Raw genomic sequence first — 23,386 nt, 5'->3', positions numbered from 1 at the left:
AGTCCAGCATGTAAAATTACGTTACAGTAGCATATAATGAAATAAAATAAAATGATACTAACTAACAAAAAAGCAAATTAAATATTCATAACAGTGGTCCTGTTTTTTCCATGGAAGAATTATTGTTCATTAGGTCATTCAATTTTTAGTTTGTAACAACCACAGAATCTAAAACACAATTGTTATCCCACAAAACAAATAGTGAATTCACTTAAGTGTATAACATAAGTTTCAGTAATCATGTGGTTTGTTCCATGTAGCCTCCGACTCAGTCCTAAAGATTTTGTTGTATAGTCTACCCTTTTAAAAAAAATTCATGACTATTAATGTATCTTGGCAATTTTTTAGTATGCCTTAATGAAGCAGTGGTGAGCTTTAGTACTACCCATGACATGAGCATTGGCGTGTTTACATGTAAAATCATGTCAAAATATAGTCTCAGTGCATTTCAATTAGTCTTTCTTTGTAAGTGCTAGGGAGTGGTTTGGAGAGGGTTTTATTGCATTTACCACTAAAGGATGGGGATAAGCGGACTAACTTTGTACATGTACATCATTTCTTCTTGCATTTAGCTCCTATTTTCAGCACCCTGTATACATCCTGTTATAACTGGAGTCGTGACAAATGAGGAGGGGATGCATCTGTACAAGTGTGAATGATTTGGATTTTTAACATAGCTTTAAAAAAATTCAGTCATAATGCTACAATTTCTTCAGTGTAGCAGTTTATAGTGATGTCGAGCGCACTGGCATCATGCCGCAGACATGTAGCACGATGTCCCACCCAGTCACATTATCCTGACACCAGGCCAACCAGTCCTAACACTAACCTCTTAATGCTGAGCGCTATGCGAGACATCTGCTAATATAATTTCTATCAGTCTTTTGGTATGACTTGGCTGGGGTTCAAACCTGTGACCTCCTGCATCCAAGGTGGATGCTCTAACCACATAGGCCACCGGAGTGGTCCGTCTGTACAAGTACTAAACCATCATTACAAAAGAAGGTCACAGTAACCCATATATTGTGCTTAAATGACTTTGCTTAAATTTGCCACATCTCATGAATCCATTATATTAAGTTTGAGCACCAACTTCAATTCTGGTTTTCCACTGTTTCTTTTTCATCTTTTTTAGGAGGACAATACATTAGTCAGGTATATAAATGATTCCAACAGAACACTCTATGCCTTTCAAGTGATGGCATCAGTCATCTCAGGGGAAATGACTTCACAAGCACTAACAGGACCTGAGATTATTGACTCTACAGGTGATTCCATGATCTCAAAGACGGACCAAAATCCAGAAACAGATAATGACATTTTCAGTAACATGGACTTGTTTTCTTCAGACATGCTTACAGAAACAACTGGTATAGACAGTACAACATTTGAGACAAATGCAGACTGTGATGTTGAAATGGCAGAGAACAGTACTGGGTCATTTTTAAATGAAAAGAAGGAGATCCAGTCAACTTTTTCAGACTGTCATTCAGAAGCAGATATTTCTTCAGGAAGTAAAGATTTATTTGACCAGTCCAGTATAAATTCTGGTGGAAAGAATGCAGACATATCAGGAAGTAAAGATTTATTAGACCAGTCTGGTGTGAATCCAGTTGGAAAGAATGCAGACGTAACAGTATGGGGATGGAATGATGAGGTGAGCAGTTCATCTGCTGCTCAAGGTTCTCCCTTGGTAGAATGGGGGGTCGCTGACAGCACATCTTTGTTGGTGACCCTGACCCCTGAAGGGGACGAGTCAGCCTTCATTACTAGCATCAGTTCACAGGAGGTTGTGGCTAGGTCACAGGAAGACCTGGTGGGATCACGAGAAGAGTTAGTGGAATCCCAAGAGACACTGTTAGAGTCCTCAAAAGGAGAGATTGGACAATGGCGGTCATGTGCAATATGTCTGGAGGAGTTGACAGATAATGAACTAATGGTACACATGGCTTGTGGTGGAACTTTCTGTCCAACTTGTCTTGAGGTACATTAACTATAACAGTTTATATTTTTTTGTACTGTTGGATATTGTTGTCAAGACCAAAAGTACAATGGAGGAAGCTTGCGATCCCCTTGTACTTCAGGTGGAACTTCAATATCCAGCCACTGAAACACTATGATTTTTTTATACGTATCCCCATTCATCAATTAATGAATTTTATTTAAATTGCTGGTCATAAAATTACAGCAGATACATATAAGTTGGAATGGGGAAATCTTTTAAAACTTATTTTGCAACTGGACTGTGTAGAAATATAAAAACATTGGATTCTTCATGTACTTAACTGCACCATAAAAGTGATTGAAAATAAAGTGAAAAATTGACCAGATAATCATGAGTAATTATATGCATAAGAAGACAGGTATCAAATAATATTTACTACCATAAAACATAATGTATCGCCATCAGTCAGACTTTGAGAATTCAGAAGTAATATTTGTGACATAATTTGCTTTTTTAGCAATGTGTATATATGTGTGAACTTTACTAATGGCATGAGTACAATTGATCTTGATTGCATCTTGCTAAATTCATGAAAATTGTTTAGTGATGAATATATATATATATATATATATATATATATATATATATATATATATATATATATATATATTGTCAAGTCCAGTTCCAAATAGCGTAGACTCTGATCTGCCATTGTATAATGCTCCAGCAGATCTGGTTCTGTGCAGTTTGCACTCAGACTCGAGTGTATATGATAATTAAGACTGGGACACAGCAAATAAGAATTATCAAATGAGTAAATTGTATGCAGCAGTCACTAAACTTCCCATTTTAGTTTGATATTTTATATTGCAATTCCTTGAAAATGGTTTTCAATGAAACTATTTTTAATAGTAGAAATAGCTTTCCCATAGCAATTGTTTAGCTTTCTTTTTCATGCCCAAAAATGCACTGTCCATTTCTTGTGCATACATCCTCCCTTAGAGTGAATAATTTTCAAGGACATTGATGTTATTCAGGTGTGTGCCCAATTTACCAGAGAAAATTTGCCCTGCAGCAGTGTTTTTTAACCGCAACTTCAGCCTGGCCTCTTCAATAATTTATCTCTAATGGTGTTACATTATCTTTATTTTTTTTCCAAATCTTCACGGGGTAACCTTTTCCCTCTGGTTTCGGTTCCTTCAGGAACTTGGAGTTATTTCGATTACAGGCATCAGAAACACTATCAAAATTATTTTATATGTAGGTACCAGTAAGTAAACAAATTTTAACAGCTTGCTTACTATACGCTATGTGTTCTTCAGTCTAGATCGACACTACAGGAACCACATTGTATGCGCTTTCTATACTAAATATTTTATTCAACAAGTTGAATTTTCACTCTACTCTTGTCTGTATGTATAATTAATTTATTCAATAAAAGTTGTATACTTTTCTTACATGGAAAAAAGACTGGTAAATTTATACTACTGTTTACTACATCTCTAGAAAACACAGGGTTTACTCCATTCACGGTACATAAAGACAAGGTGAGTTATATGTGACATTATATTTTAATTTATATACTATATAAAGGAACAATGTTAACACAGTCTGTGGGAAAGCATGACTGTATTAAATGTTCCAAATATAGAAGAAACAAAAATGTACATTTTGTAAATCATGGTCTCCTGAAAGCTGGAATCTTGCAGACTCAGAGAAAGAAGAAATTTCATTCTCTCTCTTCATTGGAATTTAACCAGCATCTCTATTACTGAAATTAATGAGTCTTCTGACCGGAATACCCCACCCAGCATGTCGTTACCTCCCATTATTAAGGAGATACAGCGACCATGTTGCAGCGTATTGCTGCCTTCCATGGAGGAGGAGTTGCAGACCACTCATTTCATAGCATGCTGCTGCCTCCAATTGTGTAGGAGATGCACTGCTCACTTTTTAATGTGCCACTTGTGGAGGATATGCACTGCTCACTTTTTAATATGCCACTTGTGGAGGAGATGCACTGCTCACTTTTTAATGTGCCACTTGTGGAGGATATGCACTGCTTACTTTTTAATGTGCCACTTGTGGAGGAGATGCACTGCTCACTTTTTAATATGCCACTTGTGGAGGAGATGCACTGCTCACTTTTTAATGTGCCACTTGTGGAGGAGATGCACTGCTCACTTTTTAATGTGCCAGTTGTGGAGGATATGCACCACCTATACCATAGCCTGTCACTGCCTATCTTGGTGGATATGCACCGTTCTTCTTGTAGCGGGCCACTGCTTCCCTTTGAGGAGGAGATACACCACCACCACCCTGTCAAAGGTAGTGTGTCACACCCTCCCACTGGGACAGATCAGCACCATACCTTCCTTCATGATGCATCAGTTGACGATCCTGTATCCTCGGATTGTCACATTATGACCTTATGGTATGGGGATAGAGTTTGGACCAAATTCCCTCCTCTCCACCCTCTACTACCTTTTCATGAACATTGGAAGTCTAATCAGCAGGAAAAGACTAGACAAGGGGATTGGATTGGTATCCCCCTCTTTCCTATTATCCCAGTGAATTCCTATGGGATGTGTAGCCCTTCACCTCATTGGCCTTGGTTATTTTTAAGGCTTGAGGCATCACTTCTTCCAGGACTGACAGACGTTCTAACTCATGCTGTTCCTTCAGCCCCTACTCACCGTGTTGCATTACGGGCTTAGCGCAAAGTGTTCCTATACCATTTTCACCTCCTAGAGACTTAGTGATACCCACACACTTTCCATCTCAGAGCATCCTCAATGATGCCATCTCCATTCTGGTCGACTCTAGTGAGTTTGACATGGAGTGATGCATGCTCTTATGCCTGCTCCTTGATCTGTTACATGTGGAAGACATATGGTCTTTTGGCAAGGCAATAAATGAAGTCTATCCCCTCTTATCCCCTGCCTTGTGCACAAAACCTGTGACAGAGTCCAAAAAGATCCTTTCCGATCTGGAAATGATCTCTTGCTCAACCACAGCCAGACCTTCTCCTCCATCCTCATTCTTCAACGATTGAAGAAATTTTGCTGAGAGCAAAATCATCTGTGGTTTTGCTTAGACCAGGAAGTTTTTCAATTCCATTTTATGGGAATAGTGGTGGAATACCTCTGGTTACTGGGAATACCAATTCTCCAGTATTTTGACAGCTGGCTTATTTACAGTGTTCAAATCCAGTCCCTTCATCATGATCTGTACCGCTCTTGGTCACATTTGAGCCTTCTGCCCAACCTTGAGAAATTAGGACTCTTTCCATTGCAAGACTTAGTGTATGCTGGGATGAATTTTCACACAAACCAAAACTTGGATCTCCATGGGATCAGATAGATCAAATCCTGGCATTGTTAGAGACCCAACAACTACAAGCAAAAAAAGGCTTTGTCTGCTCGACTGTGCTTGTCCCTTCTGGGAACCTTGAGCGCTGCTGCCAACTTGGCTCTATCAGGATGTCTTCATTTGCAAGCTCTGCAGTTCCTCCTTTTCTCAAGGTTCAAACCTCGCAAAGATTCTCTATCAAAACTAATCTTTCTAGGAGCAGCATTTCATATCCGTTTGCAGTGGTGAATGAATCAGGACAAATTCATGATTAGAGTCCCCATGCATGCATCTGAACCCAACTCCTATCTGTTTGCTGATGCATTAGATTACAGTTTGGTTACTCATTTAGAACCAAAGGGCATAATTCTGCTGGGGCTTTAGACCCCATCAAAATCATCTATCCACATAAATAACTTAGAAATGAAGGCTGTATGCCTAGTGTTGCAAGGGCACATTGACAGAGTAAGGGGTCGATGTGTCATGGTCTCGTCTGACAATACATCCATCGTAGCTTATCTCCGACATCAAAGGGCTATATGACCCTTCTCTTTGTGTGGAAGTATGGAACCTCCTACACTGGGCCACCTTGGACAACATAACAGAGTTTGGCATATGCCAAGCAAGAAGAATGTTCTGGTGGACAGTCTTTCTAGAACTGGCAGATCCATCCTCACAGAATGGACTCTTCACTGCTTTGTTAGAGTCCCATTTCTTGCTGCGGGGAAGGCCCCTAGTGGATCTTTTTGCAACTAGGCTTAACAACAAACTTCCATTTTATGTTTCACCTGTCCCGGATCAAGAAGCATATCCATTGGATGCATTCAGTCTCCAGTGGGATCATCTGTTCACTTATGCCTTCCCACCCTTCGAACTGATTCCTCAAGTTCTGCAAGAAGTCAGAACTTCCACTGCTCAGGTAATTCTCACAGCCCCTCTTTGGCCTTAGCACTCATGGTTCAGCGATCATCTAGACCTGTTGATCACTCTACCCAGGTCTTTTCATCAAAGGAGGGATCTTCTTTTGCAACACCAGTGATTCCTCCTCCACAGCAGACCACAAGATCTCCACCTTCACACTTGGCTTGTCTCAAGCGATCTCTCCACTTTAACAAATTTTCAGGCTGAGTTGCCAGTTTCATCATTTGGGCCATGAGAGCCTCTACATCCACTGTGTACAATGCCAGGTGGAGAATCTTCTGTGATAAGTACAGTAGGAAATATGTTGATCCTAGCTGCTCTCTATAATTCCTTTTGCTGGTTTCCTTTTGTTTCTCTTTGAGAACAAAAATGGCTGTGTATCCACCATCAGGGGCTATAAAGCTGCCATTTCAAACACAATTAAATTCTCTCAAGGCACAGCAATTGGTTTGGATTCGCACCTTGCTGATCTTATTAAGTATTTTGAGCTGCAGAGACCTGTCTCACACTCTCTTATGCCTAGATGGAATTTTGTGTTTTATCGTCATTAACCAAAATCCCCAATGAATCACTGAAGCTTCTTCTCATTCTCAAGACTTTCTACTTGCTCTCTCCTGAGCGAGACAATGAAGTGAGATTTATGTCTTATCGATTGACACTAACTGTCTCCGGTTAAATGGGAATTATGATGTGATTTCTCTCATTTGTCAACCGAGATTTTTAGCCAAACTCCATTACCTTCCATAGCTACCAATAGAAATCCCGTCTCAGTCAAATCTGAGCTGCAGATGATACAGGTAGACTTTTATGTGTTGTGAGGGTATTTCATTTATATTTTAAAGCATCCAAAGGAAAAAGTAAAGGTAGGAAGCCTCTTTTCCTCCCTGTCAAGGGTGCTGTTGTCATTTCAGCTGCCAGTATTTCATGATGGATTGTCACCATGATCAAAAGAGCAGACCTGTCAAGCCTTTGATGACATCATGAAAACATCATTTTGGTATCCCCATACTACCTTTCCTTCCTTTTACCTCCGCTTGTTATCACAAGAAAGCACACGGATAATGTCTATGGGTACCATTGTTACTGAACAATAGGTAGCCCCAAGAAATACCAACATTCCAGAACAGGGACCCTGCCACCAATGGGGACTACTTTCCATTTTCTGTTTTTTTATCAGTTTAATGGAGCATCAACCAACCCTCCTTCCTGACAAATTCAGCGAAACCATAGCTCTGGGTAAACTGCTGCTACTATTAAAATGTAGTTTTTTTGGGGGTAAAACTTACTTTAATTATGCAGTACTTACTTGTAGCTATTGTCAAATGCCCCTCCTCCCACCCCGCTCCACTGTCCTGATGTAACAGTCATATATGAAAAAGATGAACTGTCGGTGCTCATTTTGCAAATAACAACATACCAAAAACGTGAGAAAGTATTGCATAATTAGAATTAGTTTTACTATATTTTAATTTTATATTTTGATCTAAAAATCTGCCTGCTTATGATACTTATCTTACATTTGCAACAACAGTTGGAACAAATTTATTCTCAATTCCAAATACCAATACACAGATGTTGAAATAACACAATTCCAAATACCAATACACAGATGTTGAAATAACACAATTCCAAATATCAATACACAGATGTTGAAATAACACAATTCCAAATACCAATACACAGATGTTGAAATAACACAATTCCAAATACCAATACACAGATGTTGAAATAACACAATTCCAAATACCAATACACAGATGTTGAAATAACACAATTCCAAATACCAATACACAGATGTTGAAATAACACAATTCCAAATACCAATACACAGATGTTGAAATAACATATTTACTAGCATTTCAGGGGCTATGTCGTTACCTATGTCAGGACATTCTCTTCCTTTCATGCCCATCACAAATTTATTATTTGTTCAGAACTTAATGGATTGAAAGGAAATCATTATTGACATGAACTTTTTGAGCTCAATGTTCACTGGCAAAACTATAATGGAGTTATGGGCCCTGTTTGACTTGAAACTTTGCCGTCACTTTCATTTCTGCTCAAGAACGTTTGAAGGACCTGAAGCTTTACATTAAGAAAGTCCAATTCACTTCTCACCATTTTCTTGCAACATTATTATTATGTCCGCTGTTTGATTTTGAAGTTTGCATTTCAGTATTGTTTGTGCTAAATAACTTTTGAAGAACTTCGTGGATTGAAATCAAATTTGTTGTGAGGCTCTTTGTTCTGATGATTTAGGTCAAGTAACTGCCATTTAAATGCATCACATTGGCAGGGGCTTCTTTTGGTGTATAGACATATTTTGTTAACAGGGTATGAAAATTTACTTGCCCAAAATGAAATGGCAAGAGAACATTATTTCTGGAAATTAAGTAAATTTTCCATACACTCCCAATCAGTCTAAAGCTAAGTCATCACTAATGTGTTTCTCTTTAATGATAAGGATGTTCATTCAAGAATATTGCCAACTTTGTTCATTGAAAGTGCATGCTTTCTACCAGAAGTTTGTTTCCTTTTATTTTGGTCAAGCTCATACAAGCGCTTTGCTTTCACTCTTTAGCACTTATAAGTTGTTACAGGAGGGAGAGCAGACTGATCCCTGTTTAAAATTAATTCTAACTTAAAAGCCTCATCTGGTAAATTCTGTTAAAGAATCTTTCCCTTGATTAAATTTAGGTTTATTTGTCTGACTAGGCAAGTGGATTTATTTATAGATCTTTTTCAACATGTTTTAGTCAAACTTTGTTAAGATAAACTGAAAACATGCACACAGTTCTTTTAGGGCTTGTCTGGTAGACATGCATACGGATGGCCCTTGCACTGTGTAGTCACCCATATAAATGTAATGTAGAATTTTGTATTATTTATTACTTATATATGAAATCTTTGAGTATTCAGAGTCCTCTGGCATTGCTGTCTTTTTAAACATCTTCTTTCCCGTGGATATTGTGTATGTTTATTTTTTTAATGGAACAGTCCATGTATTTGTATTTCTTACACTATTCCTTATTTTGATATTTAACATCTTATGTAAGTGTTAGGTTGTTGTTTTTTGTGTTAAACCCACACTTACAACAACAACAACAACAATCATGATTTATTGTATGTATGCTTAAGCTTATTTTTCCAATATTTTATCCCTTATAACTCTTTTCTTCAGCTGTCCGTCCAGCACAATAGAGAGTCTGCATATTGCTGTCCGGTGAGTTTCATTAGTTTTGTCCTTTTTATTGTCTCTTATATTGATTTGGAAATCATGATGATGATCTACCATATATACAGTACAACCTGTTCTGGAAGACCTCTCCTTCTGCCAAAATATAATGGTTTCTCAAGACGGGTGGTCTCTCATAACAGGTCATAACACTATATAACCAAAAAATCTGTTCAAGGAAAACCTGGTCTCTCAGGACAGGTGGTTTTTCATAGCAGTGGTCTCTCAAGACAGGTTTTACTGCACTCATATATGTACATATGCTTAAGCTTATTTTTCCATATATATGTGTGTGTAATTGACTTCAACTTTGAGGTGGGGGCTACAATGTTTTAAAAACAAAAATCTAGTTTTGTATTTGTTTTCTTTTGCAGGTATGTTTCTCACCTGCAGTGATGACCGAGGATTTTGTGCCTCTTGCTAGTGCAGCTTGTCACAAGCCAAAGACTCGGTGAGAATACTGTCACATTAATCTATAAATAAACCATTTCTAAGCATCATTCTTAATTTATTTGTCTTTCCTGAAAGAACATTTTTGAAATGCTGCATAGATGAAACTTAATTCATTGTGATCAGTGTCACAGTCAGGCATAATTACCTTCTAGAAGTTGCTAATTTCTTTCCATTGGTGAATTGACGTCATCTGTAGATTGATTTACCTGTCATTGTATGGACTTTACACACTTGACTGTGTGCAGATAGTTGCCTGAGTACATGAAACAAGTTTAACCAAGGGCAAAGCCCAAAGATTACAAGTATTTTTTGGCAAAAATATGCACAGAGCAAATCCTGTAGAATCATTCTTTATTTATCTGCCAATTGCTGCCATGGTCTCTTATATCAAGTATTATGGGCTGTTGTCTGTACATACTCTCCAGGGGGCCCCGAGTGGCCGAATGGTCTAAAGCGCTTACCGTTCCGGATCACTGCCATCTCACCTCTGTCTGCGTATGTTCGAGTCCAAGGCTCGGATAGCGTGGGTACGTGGGAAAGCCTGCCAGTAGCTTCTCGTGGGTCGGTGGTTCTTTCCTGGGTTTTCCAGGGTTCTTCCTCCACCAGTTATACTGGCTGCCATATATGGCCTATCTTGTGCTGAAAAATGGCGTTAAACCCTAGAACAACAACAACAACAACATACTCTCCAGGGTATGCGAGAGAAGCTCTGTGGTGGTGATAGGCACCAACATCTTTTTAAATACCACAGGAGGGGACTTTTACTTGCATAGGTTGTCATTCTTACCACAGAGAAGACTATTATTTGCCATCAACATCTGACACACTGCACACTGCTTAGCATACACAAAAGCAGGTGCTCAGGAAAACAGCTTCATGCCTCTGTTGGCTGACGTGTTGACATATAATTTCACCAAAGTTTCTGTATAAAATTAAATACAAATATTGGCTACGATATGTAAATTAGGCCAAAGCACTTTTACTTGAAGCTTTTCTCATTTATTAGGCGCTTGAGCTCTGTCACTGACATGCTTGAAAATGCAATATGACCACTAAATTCAAGCATCCATAGGATATTGAAGTCGAGTGTGTTCGTATAATGATGTGATGAACTATTGACAAATAAACTAAAGCAGTGGGATTTATGATCTCTGAATAGCAGCTGAGACATTCCTAACAGATAGGAAGATATGTGTCTGGGAGGGGGTCAGCTGATGAGAAGACATGCATACATTGAGAGTTTCTTTAAAACTCTTGGAACGCTACGGTGGCCTAAGTAGTAATAGTGTCTGCCTTGGCTGCAGGAGGTCACAGGTTCAAACCATGGTAGAGTCATAGCAAACAATTATATGAAATGGTACTTGCAGCTGCCTTGCTTGGCACTCAGCATTAAGAGCTTAGTGTTAGGACTGGTTAGCCCAGTGTCAGGATAATGTGACTGGGTGGGACATGATGTCATGTGTGTGGCATGATGCCTCAGTGCTGGACATCACTATAAAATTGTTAAAGCTACTAGAGTAACATTTATTTTCATTGGGCTCAATTTTCATGGTTTTGTATGTGTCATTTTCGTGGGTACTTAATTTTCATGGTTTTGTATGTGTCATTTTCGTGGGTACTTAAATTTTTGGTTTTGCCTGTCAAAATTTGCATATTAGAAGGTATTTAATTTCATGGTGTAACCTCTGCAAATACCCAAAATAAAGAATACAAAAGAATAAAACTATGCCAACGCAAACGGCAGTCACTTTGATTTTTAAAACAATACTACTACCTGTATGAGCACAAATCAAAGACCGGCAAGTTCAGTACTTTAACCATGTTTTCAACCAAGTGAATAACATCAGTCAAAGCCGACACAGCCAACAACACTAAAACAATACTTCCATCTCTATGAGCACAAATAAAACACCTTTCAAAATCACTTTAGCCATCTTTTCGTTTGAGTGCTAAAATCAAAGGAAGCTGACGCAGCCAAAAACACTAGGCCAATTGGGTATATTAAAGTACATATGAATGATCTCTTATTTAAACCACTGTCCATCAGGTTGCACCATCGGTACTTTCTGACAATTATGGCATTAACACAGTGGTTTAAGATTGGTAAAATTCAACTTAGACACACACACCCTTGGTTCCTGGACTTCCTAATCCATCAGAAGCTCCAAACATGGCTCAGGCGCTTGCTTACCAGGCAGCTAATGTTTGTGCCTGCCTCTTGTACAGACCAACTTCAACCACTAGACTTGACAGTAAATAAAGAGTACAAAGAAGAATTAAAGTCATACTTCCACAAGTGGTATGCTAAACAGGTCATGGACGCCACTACGGAAAAAGATGTTACTGGTGACGACCAGTGCACAGTATTAGTAAATCTTGCAACCTCATTAATCAAGCCAATTCATGCTGAATAGATAATTGCAGCTTACATGACAATGAGTGAAAGACCGGACCTAATTATCAGAGGTTTTTCAGAAAGCTGGACTTGTTTAATTCAGCAATTTGGGGATTATTTACCTGAGAAGCATTTGTGAGTACCATGAGACTTGATTGACACGATGTTGATACTGTGGCTTTGTCAAAATATCTTTGAAGTGTTAGCTTTAATTCTCAGCTGTAATTAGTGTATATACAGAGTGTTTCATTAATAATAGTGTTTGAAGAAATAGTTATAGTATTTTACAGCATTGTTGTTTGTTTGGATTCAAAATGCATGGATAAAATGAAATGTGTTTTCAGATGGATTTAAATGTTTCAGCAATAGTTGTACTTGAATTTGAATAAGTATTAAATTTAATTTTTATATACTGTTATTTTGTATCATTTTTTTTTTCCATTTTCAGTATTACGGTTGTTTGAATACCTTATGCTTTTTCTCTCTATCCTTACTTACCTCACATATCGATTTAAGGCAGTGGGTGTAAAATTACAGCTGTCGGATACCTTTTATAACATGTGCATTGAAACAATATAAAATGATTTATAATTCTTGTTTCAAAAGGTTAAAATAAAAAATAAAACAAACACGTGTAAAAACTAACATTTAATTACCAGATTACAATATTGACCTCAATTTATCAAATACTAGTAGCTGTATTAATCTCTAGGAATGAAACACTGTAAGAAAACAGGAGTCATCATTCTATATAGCTCATTTTTCATTGGAGATTTAAATTTGTGGTTTGGGGCAACAACGAAAACAATGAAAATTGGTCCCCCACAAAAATTGATGATACTACATTATGTTAAAATCCAAATCACACACACACTCAAAACTTTAGTCATTCCAATTGTTTGTGTTAGAATGATCAGCTTTGGATGGGTATCTCAAATTACAGTTAGACTTAGGTAGACTACTTAGAAAAATATATCAGTAAATAAGACTGCATCAGGATTTAAATCAGGAACCACAGGTCCATGTGCTAACCACATGATCATAACCGCCTTTTTACATGATTAATCAGTGCCCCGAGTGGCTGAGTGGTCTACAGCGCTCACCATTACGGATCACTACCATCTCACCTCTGTCTGCGTGAGTTCGAGTCTCAGGCTAGGCTAACATTGGTACATGAGAAAGCCTGCCAGTAGCTTCTCGTGGGTCAGTGGTTCTTTCCGGGGTTTTCCAGGGTTCTTCCTCCACCAACTATATTGGCCTCCATGTATAGCCTATCTTGTGTTGAAAAATGGCGTTAAACCCTACAACAACAACAACATGATTAATTATTCAATACATAAATTATAAACCAAGAATCTACTCAGTTTTTTTCACACTAGAATATAAAATCTGTCGTCAATCAAATGTGAAATTCCAGTGTGTGAATACTGCAAACAATATTGAAGCACTTATGATATATGCTGACATATTGGTCCAACAGCAAGCAACATAGACCTTGATCTGCCATCACATAGTGGACCAGCAGATCAGGATCAATTTTCTACTGATTACTCCTAACAAATTGCATAGACCCAGATCTGTGGGCATGTTATGCAATGGCAAATCTTTGTGCAGTTTGCTGTTGGATTTCACTTATAAGTGTGTATATATGGTACTGTGAATTTGTCAGAAAAAATGTTTGTAATTATCAATTTTTGTTTATTTTATAGTGGCTGATAACTACAGATTTATTAATTCCTAGAACTTTGAACTTTCTGTGGCAACAGTAAGAAATCTTTACCAAAGCCATGAATTTAAGTACTGAAAAAAATTTGCTTTGAGCACATTCATGAAAATTGATGCCCACAAAATTGCTGAAATTAAATTATGTTAAACCAGTTAGAATCGTCCCTATTATCTCATTATAATACTTTCACTTTGTAAGCCAGGATTAAGCCTGTTCAGATATAATAATGCTTTTTTTTGGTTGGGGGGGGGTAACCAGAATCAGTCTTGCTTATGTAAACCTTGCCCTCAGTGACTTCATTATTGACAGAAAAAAAATTAATTACTAAAATACTATGTTACTGGTATTATTAATTTTGATTCATTGTAGCATCGTGACTGTTCCTGTCAACTATCGCTGTGATAATGGTGATACAGGAAACCCCTCTCTGTTTTGCCATCCCAACATTTTGTATCTACCAAGTATTGTGTCAGGACCTTGTCTGTATGACACAATAACAGAGATTTCACCCGTTATTGGAAACTTTTCTCTTCAATTCACTGATGCCCAGGTTAGTATAATTACAGTTTTATTGGTTCAGGTAATAGAATGAATCTATTTAAAGTTTTTGCATAAAATGGTCATTTGTTAAATGTGTGTACTCGATTATAAGTCAGGTCCAACTGCAAACAACATAGACCCTGATCTGCCATCACATACTACTGATTAATCCTAACAAACAACATGACCCTGATCTGCCATCACATACTACTGATTAATCCTAACAAATAAAATAGACCCTGATCTGCCATTGCAGAATGTGCCAGAAGATTAGGGTCTATATTCTACTGATTACTTTGAAGCAGTTGCATCAACCCACTCTGCAGTTGCATTTTGCAAGAGCAGATTTTGGTCCATGCAGTTTGTAATTGGACTTGATTTAAAAGGGAGTGTATACAGTATACGTATAATGGCACATCAGCATATTTCTGGTTGCATAGCCACAGCTGAAAGTTACCTAGTAAAATTTGTTAAAGTAAAAAGTTGACAAAATCATTAAATAAACAGACTTATGATGAAAAGTAAACAGATTGCATCCATTAGTTGTCTTTCGGAGATGTGCACATGGGTACATCAATTTGCATCCACTAGTTGCCTTTCCATGATGCACACAAGGGTACATCAAGTTGCATCCATTAGTTGCCTTTCCATGATGTGCACAAGGGTACATCAAGTTGCATCCATTAGTTGCCTTTCCATGGTGTGCACAAGGGTACATCAATTTGCATCCATTAGTTGCCTTTCCATGATGTACACAAGGGTACATCAAGTTGCATCCATTAGTTGCCTTTCCATGATGTGCACAAGGGTACATCAGGTTGCATCCATTAATTGCCTTTCCATGATTTGCACAAAAGTACATCAGGTTGCATCAAATATTTGTCAATGATGTGCACAAAGGTGCATCAGGTTGCATCGAATAGTTGTCCATGATTTGCACAAGGGTACATCAGGTTGTATCCATTAGTTGCCTTTCCATGATGCGTACAAGGGTACATCAAGTTGCATCCATTAGTTGCCTTTCCATGATGCACACAAGGGTACATCAGGTTGCATCTAATAGTTGTCCATGGTGTGCACAAGGGTACATCAAGTTGCATCCATTAGTTGCCTTTCCATGATGCGTACAAGGGTACTTAAAGTTGCATCCATTAGTTGCCTTTCCATGATGCACACAAGGGTGCATCAAGTTGCATCCATTAGTTGCCTTTCCATGATGTGCACAAGGGTACATCAAGTTGCATCCATTAGTTGCCTTTCCATGATGTGCACAAGGGTACATCAGGTTGCATAGAATAGTTGTCCATGGTGTGCACAAGGGTACATCAAGTTGCATCCATTAGTTGCCTTTCCATGATGTGCACAAGGGTACATCAAGTTACATCCATTAGTTGCCTTTCCATGATGTGCACAAGGGTACATCAAGTTGCATCCATTAGTTGCCTTTCCATAATGTGCACAAGGGTACATCAGGTTGCATCCATTAGTTGCCTTTCCATGATGCACACAAGGGTGCATCAAGTTGCATCGATTAGTTGCCTTTCCATGATGTGCACAAGGGTACATCAAGTTTCATCCATTAGTTGCCTTTCCATGATGTGCACAAGGGTACATCAGGTTGCATAGAATAGTTGTCCATGGTGTGCACAAGGGTACATCAAGTTGCATGCATTAGTTGCCTTTCCATGATGTGCACAAGGGTACATCAAGTTGCATCCATTAGTTGCCTTTCCATGATGTGCACAAGGGTACATCAAGTTGCATCCATTAGTTGCCTTTCCATGATGTGCACAAGGATACTTCAAGTTGCATCCATTAGTTGCCTTTCCATGATGTGCACAAGGGTACATCAAGTTGCATCCATTAGTTACCTTTCCATGATGTGCACAAGGGTACATCAGGTTGCATAGAATAGTTGTCCGTGGTGTGCACAAGGGTACATCAAGTTGCATCCACTAGTTGCCTTTCCATGATGTGCACAAGGGTACATCAAGTTGCATCCATTAGTTGCCTTTCCATGATGTGCACAAGGGTACATCAAGTTGCATCCATTAGTTGCCTTTCCATGATGTGCACAAGGGTACATCAGGTTGCATCTAATAGTTGTCCGTGGTGTGCACAAGGGTACATCAGGTTGCATCCAATAATTGCATCTTCATTAAGGTCTGCAGATCACCTTATCTACAAGACATTATTACCTTTCCACTCAATAAAGGGAGTTGTTTGTGGGTTTAAGACCATTTTTCAGCACATTCTAGGCTATAAATGTTGGCCTGTATATTTGCTGGAGGAAAAACCCAGGACGAACTACTGACCCACTCAATAAAGGGAAGGTTATAGCATTTTGTGTGTTGTTCAGTGAATTATTTCAGGGAACACTAATGACTGTAAATGATTCGTGTCAGATGTTTTAAGGTTTAAATGAAAAAGTCAGTTTATGAAGCAATATTCATTGCAAAAGGAGGGAAATGTAAAGATATTGAATTAATTCTGTCAAAGGACAAAAGAATTCATTGATGATTCTTTTATCTCACCTGTAAAGCCAAGAGGAAGATGCCCGCAAAAAGAAATATTGATGATGATAAATGTGCTGGCATCAGCGATGTTAAAATACTGTTGAAGCCTTTCAGATCATATCTCTCCATCAGTTGCAATTTTCAACAGAATCTTTTTGTTAAAAAATAATGTGTGTATAAAGTTTGACATTGTTATACCATTAGTTCCTGTCGTCTTGCTTAAAAAAGACAAAGGCTGTATTATAATAACATCATTTTCCAGGCAGGGTAACACATTCCATGAAGCATTTATAAATTATATGCTCAGCTGGTCAGAGATACTCATCCTACATTGCTGTCAGTGTTTTTATTCCTTTATTCCATTTCTTATGGAGTCTTTTTTCCATTGTTCAGGGTCTCCATTGTTCATAGTGTATTTCTTGAATTATTTTGGCTCTCCATTGCTCTTGTGTCTTTCCTCCATGATTCAGGGTCGCCATTGCTTTTGGTCTTTCCTCAATCATGTAGGGTCTCCATTTCTTCTGGTGTCTAATCCATTTTTCAGGTGTCTACTATCAATCATATAGTCTCCATTGATAACAGTGTCTTTACATCATTATTCAGGGTTCCCTTTCTCAATATCATTTCCCCATTATGCAGGGTCTCCATTGCTCAGTCTTTCTTCCATTATTAATTTTCTCCATTTCTCATCATGTCTCTTCTCCATTATTCAGGGTCTCCATTGCTCACGGTGTCTGTACATGGAGCATTGTTCTGGATGTAAAGTGGAAAGAGATGGCAATGTATATCTGCGTCCTGGTGACCACCTGACTGTTTCCTATGGCAGCATTTCTCAGGAACAGAAAGAAGCAGCCCAGAGATGTCATAGTCACAAATCGCTGGAGGAACTCCGAGCCGCTGAGCCACTCACTCTCTTTGACTGCTTCAGCTGTTTTTCTCAGAGGTATGTTAACAGTTCTGTCCATAATTGCGGTTATAGATAACAATAAATTATATCATTCACAGTTTTATGTGCATGTGATTTGGATTTTTAATGTAGCTTTTACACTTTTTCATATCACTACAATGTCTGCAATGTATCATGATGCCCAACCCTGTCAGATTATCCTGACACTAGGCCAATGAGACCTAACACTAACCTCTTAATGCTGAGCACCTAGTGAGGCAGCTGTTAGTACCATTTTATAAGTCTTTGGTATGACTGCTGGTGTTCAAACCCATGACCTTCCACATCCAAGTCAGACACTCAAACTACTAGGCCACCAAAGCGGTCCATAAATAATTTAAGTTTAAAACGACAATACATTTTCATGAAGATCATGAATGTTACATGCATGTATAGGATCTGATTATATTTTTTTGCATTGATCTCCATCAACTATGGCTGCCATTACAAGAAGTTTTTGAATTTGAAACACCTGTCTCAGAGTGTATCGTCACATCAAAGCCTTTAAATTTTGAATAAATTGGTTCAACAACCCATTATTACTATAAATTTTAAAAAACTTCTCAACAAATGCTTGACTGACTGAGACAGAGTTTGACAAGGAGTATCCCATTTACAGATGTTTCAGGCTGTTACAAATAATGTCATTCAGATGTGTCCTTTATCATACTAAATCTAGCAATTTTAAACAAATTTCTCAGACAAAATCACTTGAATGATTTAATTTATACAAATTGGGAAGAGCTTTCTGTACAGTATTTAATGTTTGTATAGTTAAGTTTGATCTGTTGTCAAATAAGGCTTCACTATGCAAAAAGGAGAAACAGAAAAAACTCATCCAATTGTAACCATTATCAATGGGAATCATCTCAGCAGCATTATCTTTCATTTCAGACTACTAAGAAAATTGAGATTACATTTTGGCTGTTGTCTCATGTAAGCTAGGTCAGTGATCTTTAAATCTCTTTATTTTAAGAGAAAGTCAAGATATTTGGCTGAAGATATTGTGTAATGTGGGGGTTTTTTTTGTTCTTTTTAATTTATTCCTCAAATATCTGATCATAAAACCTTCGTAGTACAACCACTACCTAACAAATCCAGCCCTCTCAGATTGAAATGTTTAGCTGTGGAGCTAAGCATTGCCTGGTTACATGTGGCAGTCTGTCAGAATTATCTTACTTTGATATGGGAATGACATAAAAAAAATCCCATCAGTTACTACTTTTGCTCATACAGAGTAGCATGCTCTCTCCTTTGAAAGGTCTCATAAACTGACATCAAGAGTTTCTGGTATTCAACTATAAATCAAGCTGGATAAGTTTCTCATCTCAGGGAAGTATACACCATCAATATTTCCAACTATTTCTTGCTCTTTTCTGTCTTTTGATAAAGTTTTCTGTTTATTGTAGAACTACAGCTTTTTATGTAAATATACATGTTATTCACCCTTTCTTAGTTACCTGCTGAGGCCACTAGTACAATAATTTCTACTAAGAGTTGTGGGTGTGTGTGTGTGTGTTTTGGATTTTTAACACAGCTTTAACAATTTTCTAATCCTATCACTATAATATCTACAGTGTGGCAGTTTATAGTGATGTCTAGCACTGTTGCATCATGATGAAGACATGTAGCATGATGTCCCACCCAGTCACTGACACCAGGCCGATCAATCCTTACACTAACCTCTTAATGCCAAGTGCCAAGCAAGGCAGCTGCTAGTACCATTTTATAAGTTTTTGGTATGACTCGGCCAGGGTTCGACCCAGTGACCCTGTATCCAAGGCAGACTCTTTAACCACTTAGGTCACTGGAGTGGTCTACTCGACTCCTGTATAATTTGCAATATAAATTACAGACCTGTTAAGTTGGTCAAGTAATTTTTTGTCTGTTGAAAACTTTAATTGTTTCAGTGTCTGCCTCAGTAAGATTTAATGAAATGCACAACTGTCTGTGTAAAAAATTACACCTACGTTCAGGTACATGCATGTAAGTTTTCTATAGATAATTTATAGTTATAGCCGCCACATTATAGTTACAATGTGAAGCTTCAGTGACTTTACCTGTATGGGCTGTCTATGTGGCCCTTGCTGTACAGGAAATTTTTGACCATTTAGATTTGTAGCTCAGTAAATTCCACTTCCTAGTTTGTAAAGCAATTCCTAATTGGTTACACCTGTATCAGTATTGTCTACAGTTTCGATTTAGATGGTCTACATTAATTATGGACATAACTAAATGTGGGCAGGGCAAATGCCTGAAGTGTATAGAAAATAACCATAATACATGTTTAGTATGTGTTGGTTGGCACTTGGGACAGAGTAAGTGGGCCTCACTACTGGACATTGAATCTAAAAAGAAAGGGACAGTGGAGAAATGCATATTCAGAGATGTGGATGCTATTAGTATTGTTGCTCTTATCACTTAAGTCAGTGATTTCCTGATGAGTACCACCAACCAGAGTGCTAACAAGCAAATATGCAAATCAGGAGATCCCATTTAGCTGCAGTTACAGCCCCAGCTTCAGCCCAGCCACACCACTTCAACTAGAGAATTCTTTTTTGGTAGGACCAATTGGCTTGATGCCTCAAGCGTGTGATGCAGGTATGGGTCAGTTTGTTGATCACATATCCTGTAACCCATCCTAGCATAGGGAATTTGATGGTGTTGTGAAGGATAAGATTTAATTGTAAAGAGATCAACATCAAACATCTTGCCTTTAAGCAGCGAATATCTTTATCTTGTATGTCAATCCAATGGATCAACATAAACATAGTGCCACAAGGCCCTTCGTGCACTCTAGACCCAGTTTATTGGCCCAGTACCCACATGATATGGAATCAACTAATCAACTTGATCTCATGCCTGTGCTGCTTAAAGGGAAGACCTGTCTAATGATCACCTCAGAGTTATCATGTCTTAGTCTTAATGTTTTTTTTTAGCTGTCACTTTTGATAATCTTCACCAGTTCCATCTAAGATTGTACAAGAAAAGTTGCACTTTTCTTGAGATGATGAAAGCCCCATCAGCCTTTACTTGACTTGATAACAAGAGAAGACTCAGCCTCCCAAGCATTGTCTGACTTGATAACAAGAGAAGACAACTCAGCCTTCCATGCATTGTCTGACTTGATAACAAGAGAAGACAACCCAGCCTCCCAAGCATTGTCTGACTTGATAACAAGAGACTACAACTCAGCCTTCCAAGCACTGACTTGATAACAAGAGAATACAACTCATCCATCCAAGCATTGACTTGATAACAAGAGAAGACAACTCAGCCTTCCAAGCATTGTCTGACTTGATAACAAGAGACTACAACTCGGCCTTCCAAGCATTGACTTGATAACAAGAGAAGACAACTCAGCCTTCCAAGCATTGACTTGATAACAAGAGAAGACAACTCAGCCTTCCAAGCATTGTCTGAAAATATATTCCAGTATCTTTAGATACTTTAATTGAGAAAGACTGTCTGGCTTTCAGACTGTTACCACTGTCTGGTTCAATGTCTGGGTTGTTTAGAGAGGCAGTTACAGGGCTTTTTCACAGTGTTGATCAACATCCAGTTTTAGTAGAGCATTCTGAAAGACACACATGCCAGTATTTGACACTGATTTACCTATTGTCAAACTCTGTTCAGCGATAATAGATGGGAAACCCTTCATTGACACACAGCTGATGGTCCAGAATGTCATTGTTTTTGAGTATCAATAATTTACCAGTGTCTTTAAAGAAATTCACAATGAAAATGATGTATCTCATTGGCAGGCACAATGTTTCTTTCAAATCGATTAGATGATACTTTTATTTTTGGTCTAGCCTAGTCAGCAACTGACTTAGAATATGAGAATGGTCTGGTCTAGATTTAGAGTAGCCCCGGGCATCAGGCTATCTGATCTGCATAGAGGGCTCTTAGATATGGGTTGGGCTCTTCGCAATATTCTCTGTAGCTTTTGCATACTTGAAAAATAATGAGAAAAAAGTGTACAATGTTAACAAACATTACAGTATTGAAGTAGTGATATATGCTTTATTTCAGTGAAATATTAGATGAACGTAATCCATGGTTCTGCCCACAGTGTCAGAGAAATCAGAGCGCTAAGAAGACAATTAGTGTATGGAGATGCCCAGAAAATTTGATTATCCAGTTGAAAAGGTAAGCTGACATAATGTGGCATTGTTGAGTAAATCTTTTATTTCATTTCTGAGGCACTCTAGATGCTAGAATCATGAAATTGATGATTATATGTATCTATGTCACTACCATTCCCATGTAAGAAAAGAAACTCATTGTGACCTATATTTATCTTTTACTGGCTTTGGTTCATGCATTTTAGAGCATAACCACGTATATTTTTGGCATCCTATATGAATGCTATACTATCTAGAACAATGCAACTTTGTGAGCTGATGCATCATAAGTTGTACAGCCTTATTGTTAAAAGAGGTTACAGTGATGTGTATTTTATGATTCAGTGACTTTGTTGAAATTAGGGATTTATTTATCTTTTATTGGGTGCTGTTTATGTTCCAAGTATGAAACTTCATGATCAGATGCATGTCTGCTATTAATACATCCTCGCAACTAAAAGAAAGTCACAGTGACCTACATTTTATACATACATAGGTTAAGTATTGATGTTTAAAAACACATAGATTTATCTAAAGCTGTCAAAATGGGTACCCACCCATTCATGACTACCTTGGTAATAAAAGTAGCCATACAATACCCATTTAGTTCAAGTAAAATAAAAAATGTTTTCCAAGTTTTCATCAAAGATTATATCTGGCATCACCAGGAATGAGCGAGACACAGAATAAAGAGTTTTAGGCTTGTGTTCTGTGACTGTTGGCATTTATCCACTGTATACCTTTATCTACTTATTGTATATTTCCACATGTACAACCATGTTCATTGAGCAGCTTCCTTATTTTCTATTTATAGTAACTGCATATGACACATTTCAAAGAAAACATGGGTTTCTTGAAATTGAAGCCATGTGTCACAGATTCAATTTAGTTTGTTACACACTTAAGTAGCAGACAAGTTTTTATGGGGAAAAATATGGCACAATATATTAAGTGAAATGGGCTTTATTGATGTGACTCGTGGATGTGACTCATGGTTGTTTTATGACTGCAAAATGTTAGAGGAAGGGGATTTTGTTACACTGAAGAACTTATTGCATCAGGAAAAGGACAAATTAATAGTGCTTTACAAATTTTGAAGAGGAATTCGACAGTCATGTAATACAGCATTCAGAATTTGTGGACTTGACTGTACAATTTAAATTTGACTAGTTAAAGTTGGAGTGGAGCTTCATAGGTGGGGACTTTTGCAGGATGGTGAAGCTAAATGTAA

General features: G+C 37.9%; 1 protein-coding gene across 1 annotated transcript in view; it reads left to right on the top strand.

Annotated features, from left to right (window-relative positions):
• The window catches only part of LOC149799365 (uncharacterized), a 72,624-nt gene that overhangs the window by 34,309 nt on the left and 14,929 nt on the right, over nt 1-23,386 (top strand). The window contains exons 9-14 of the mRNA XM_089958690.1: nt 1,136-1,984; nt 9,399-9,440; nt 9,827-9,903; nt 14,396-14,576; nt 17,796-18,025; nt 22,064-22,180. Of these exons, the coding sequence (XP_089814816.1) occupies nt 1,136-1,984; nt 9,399-9,440; nt 9,827-9,903; nt 14,396-14,576; nt 17,796-18,025; nt 22,064-22,180 (1,496 nt within the window). The remainder of the gene's footprint in view (nt 1-1,135; nt 1,985-9,398; nt 9,441-9,826; nt 9,904-14,395; nt 14,577-17,795; nt 18,026-22,063; nt 22,181-23,386) is intronic.

Source organism: Sinohyriopsis cumingii, chromosome 5 (assembly GCF_028554795.1).
Source record: "Sinohyriopsis cumingii isolate HCF-2022 chromosome 5, ASM2855479v2, whole genome shotgun sequence".
Classification (NCBI taxonomy): Eukaryota; Metazoa; Mollusca; class Bivalvia; order Unionida; family Unionidae; genus Sinohyriopsis; species Sinohyriopsis cumingii.
Note: the sequence above shows the minus strand (reverse complement) of the source record. Positions and strands in the feature narration are given on the sequence as shown.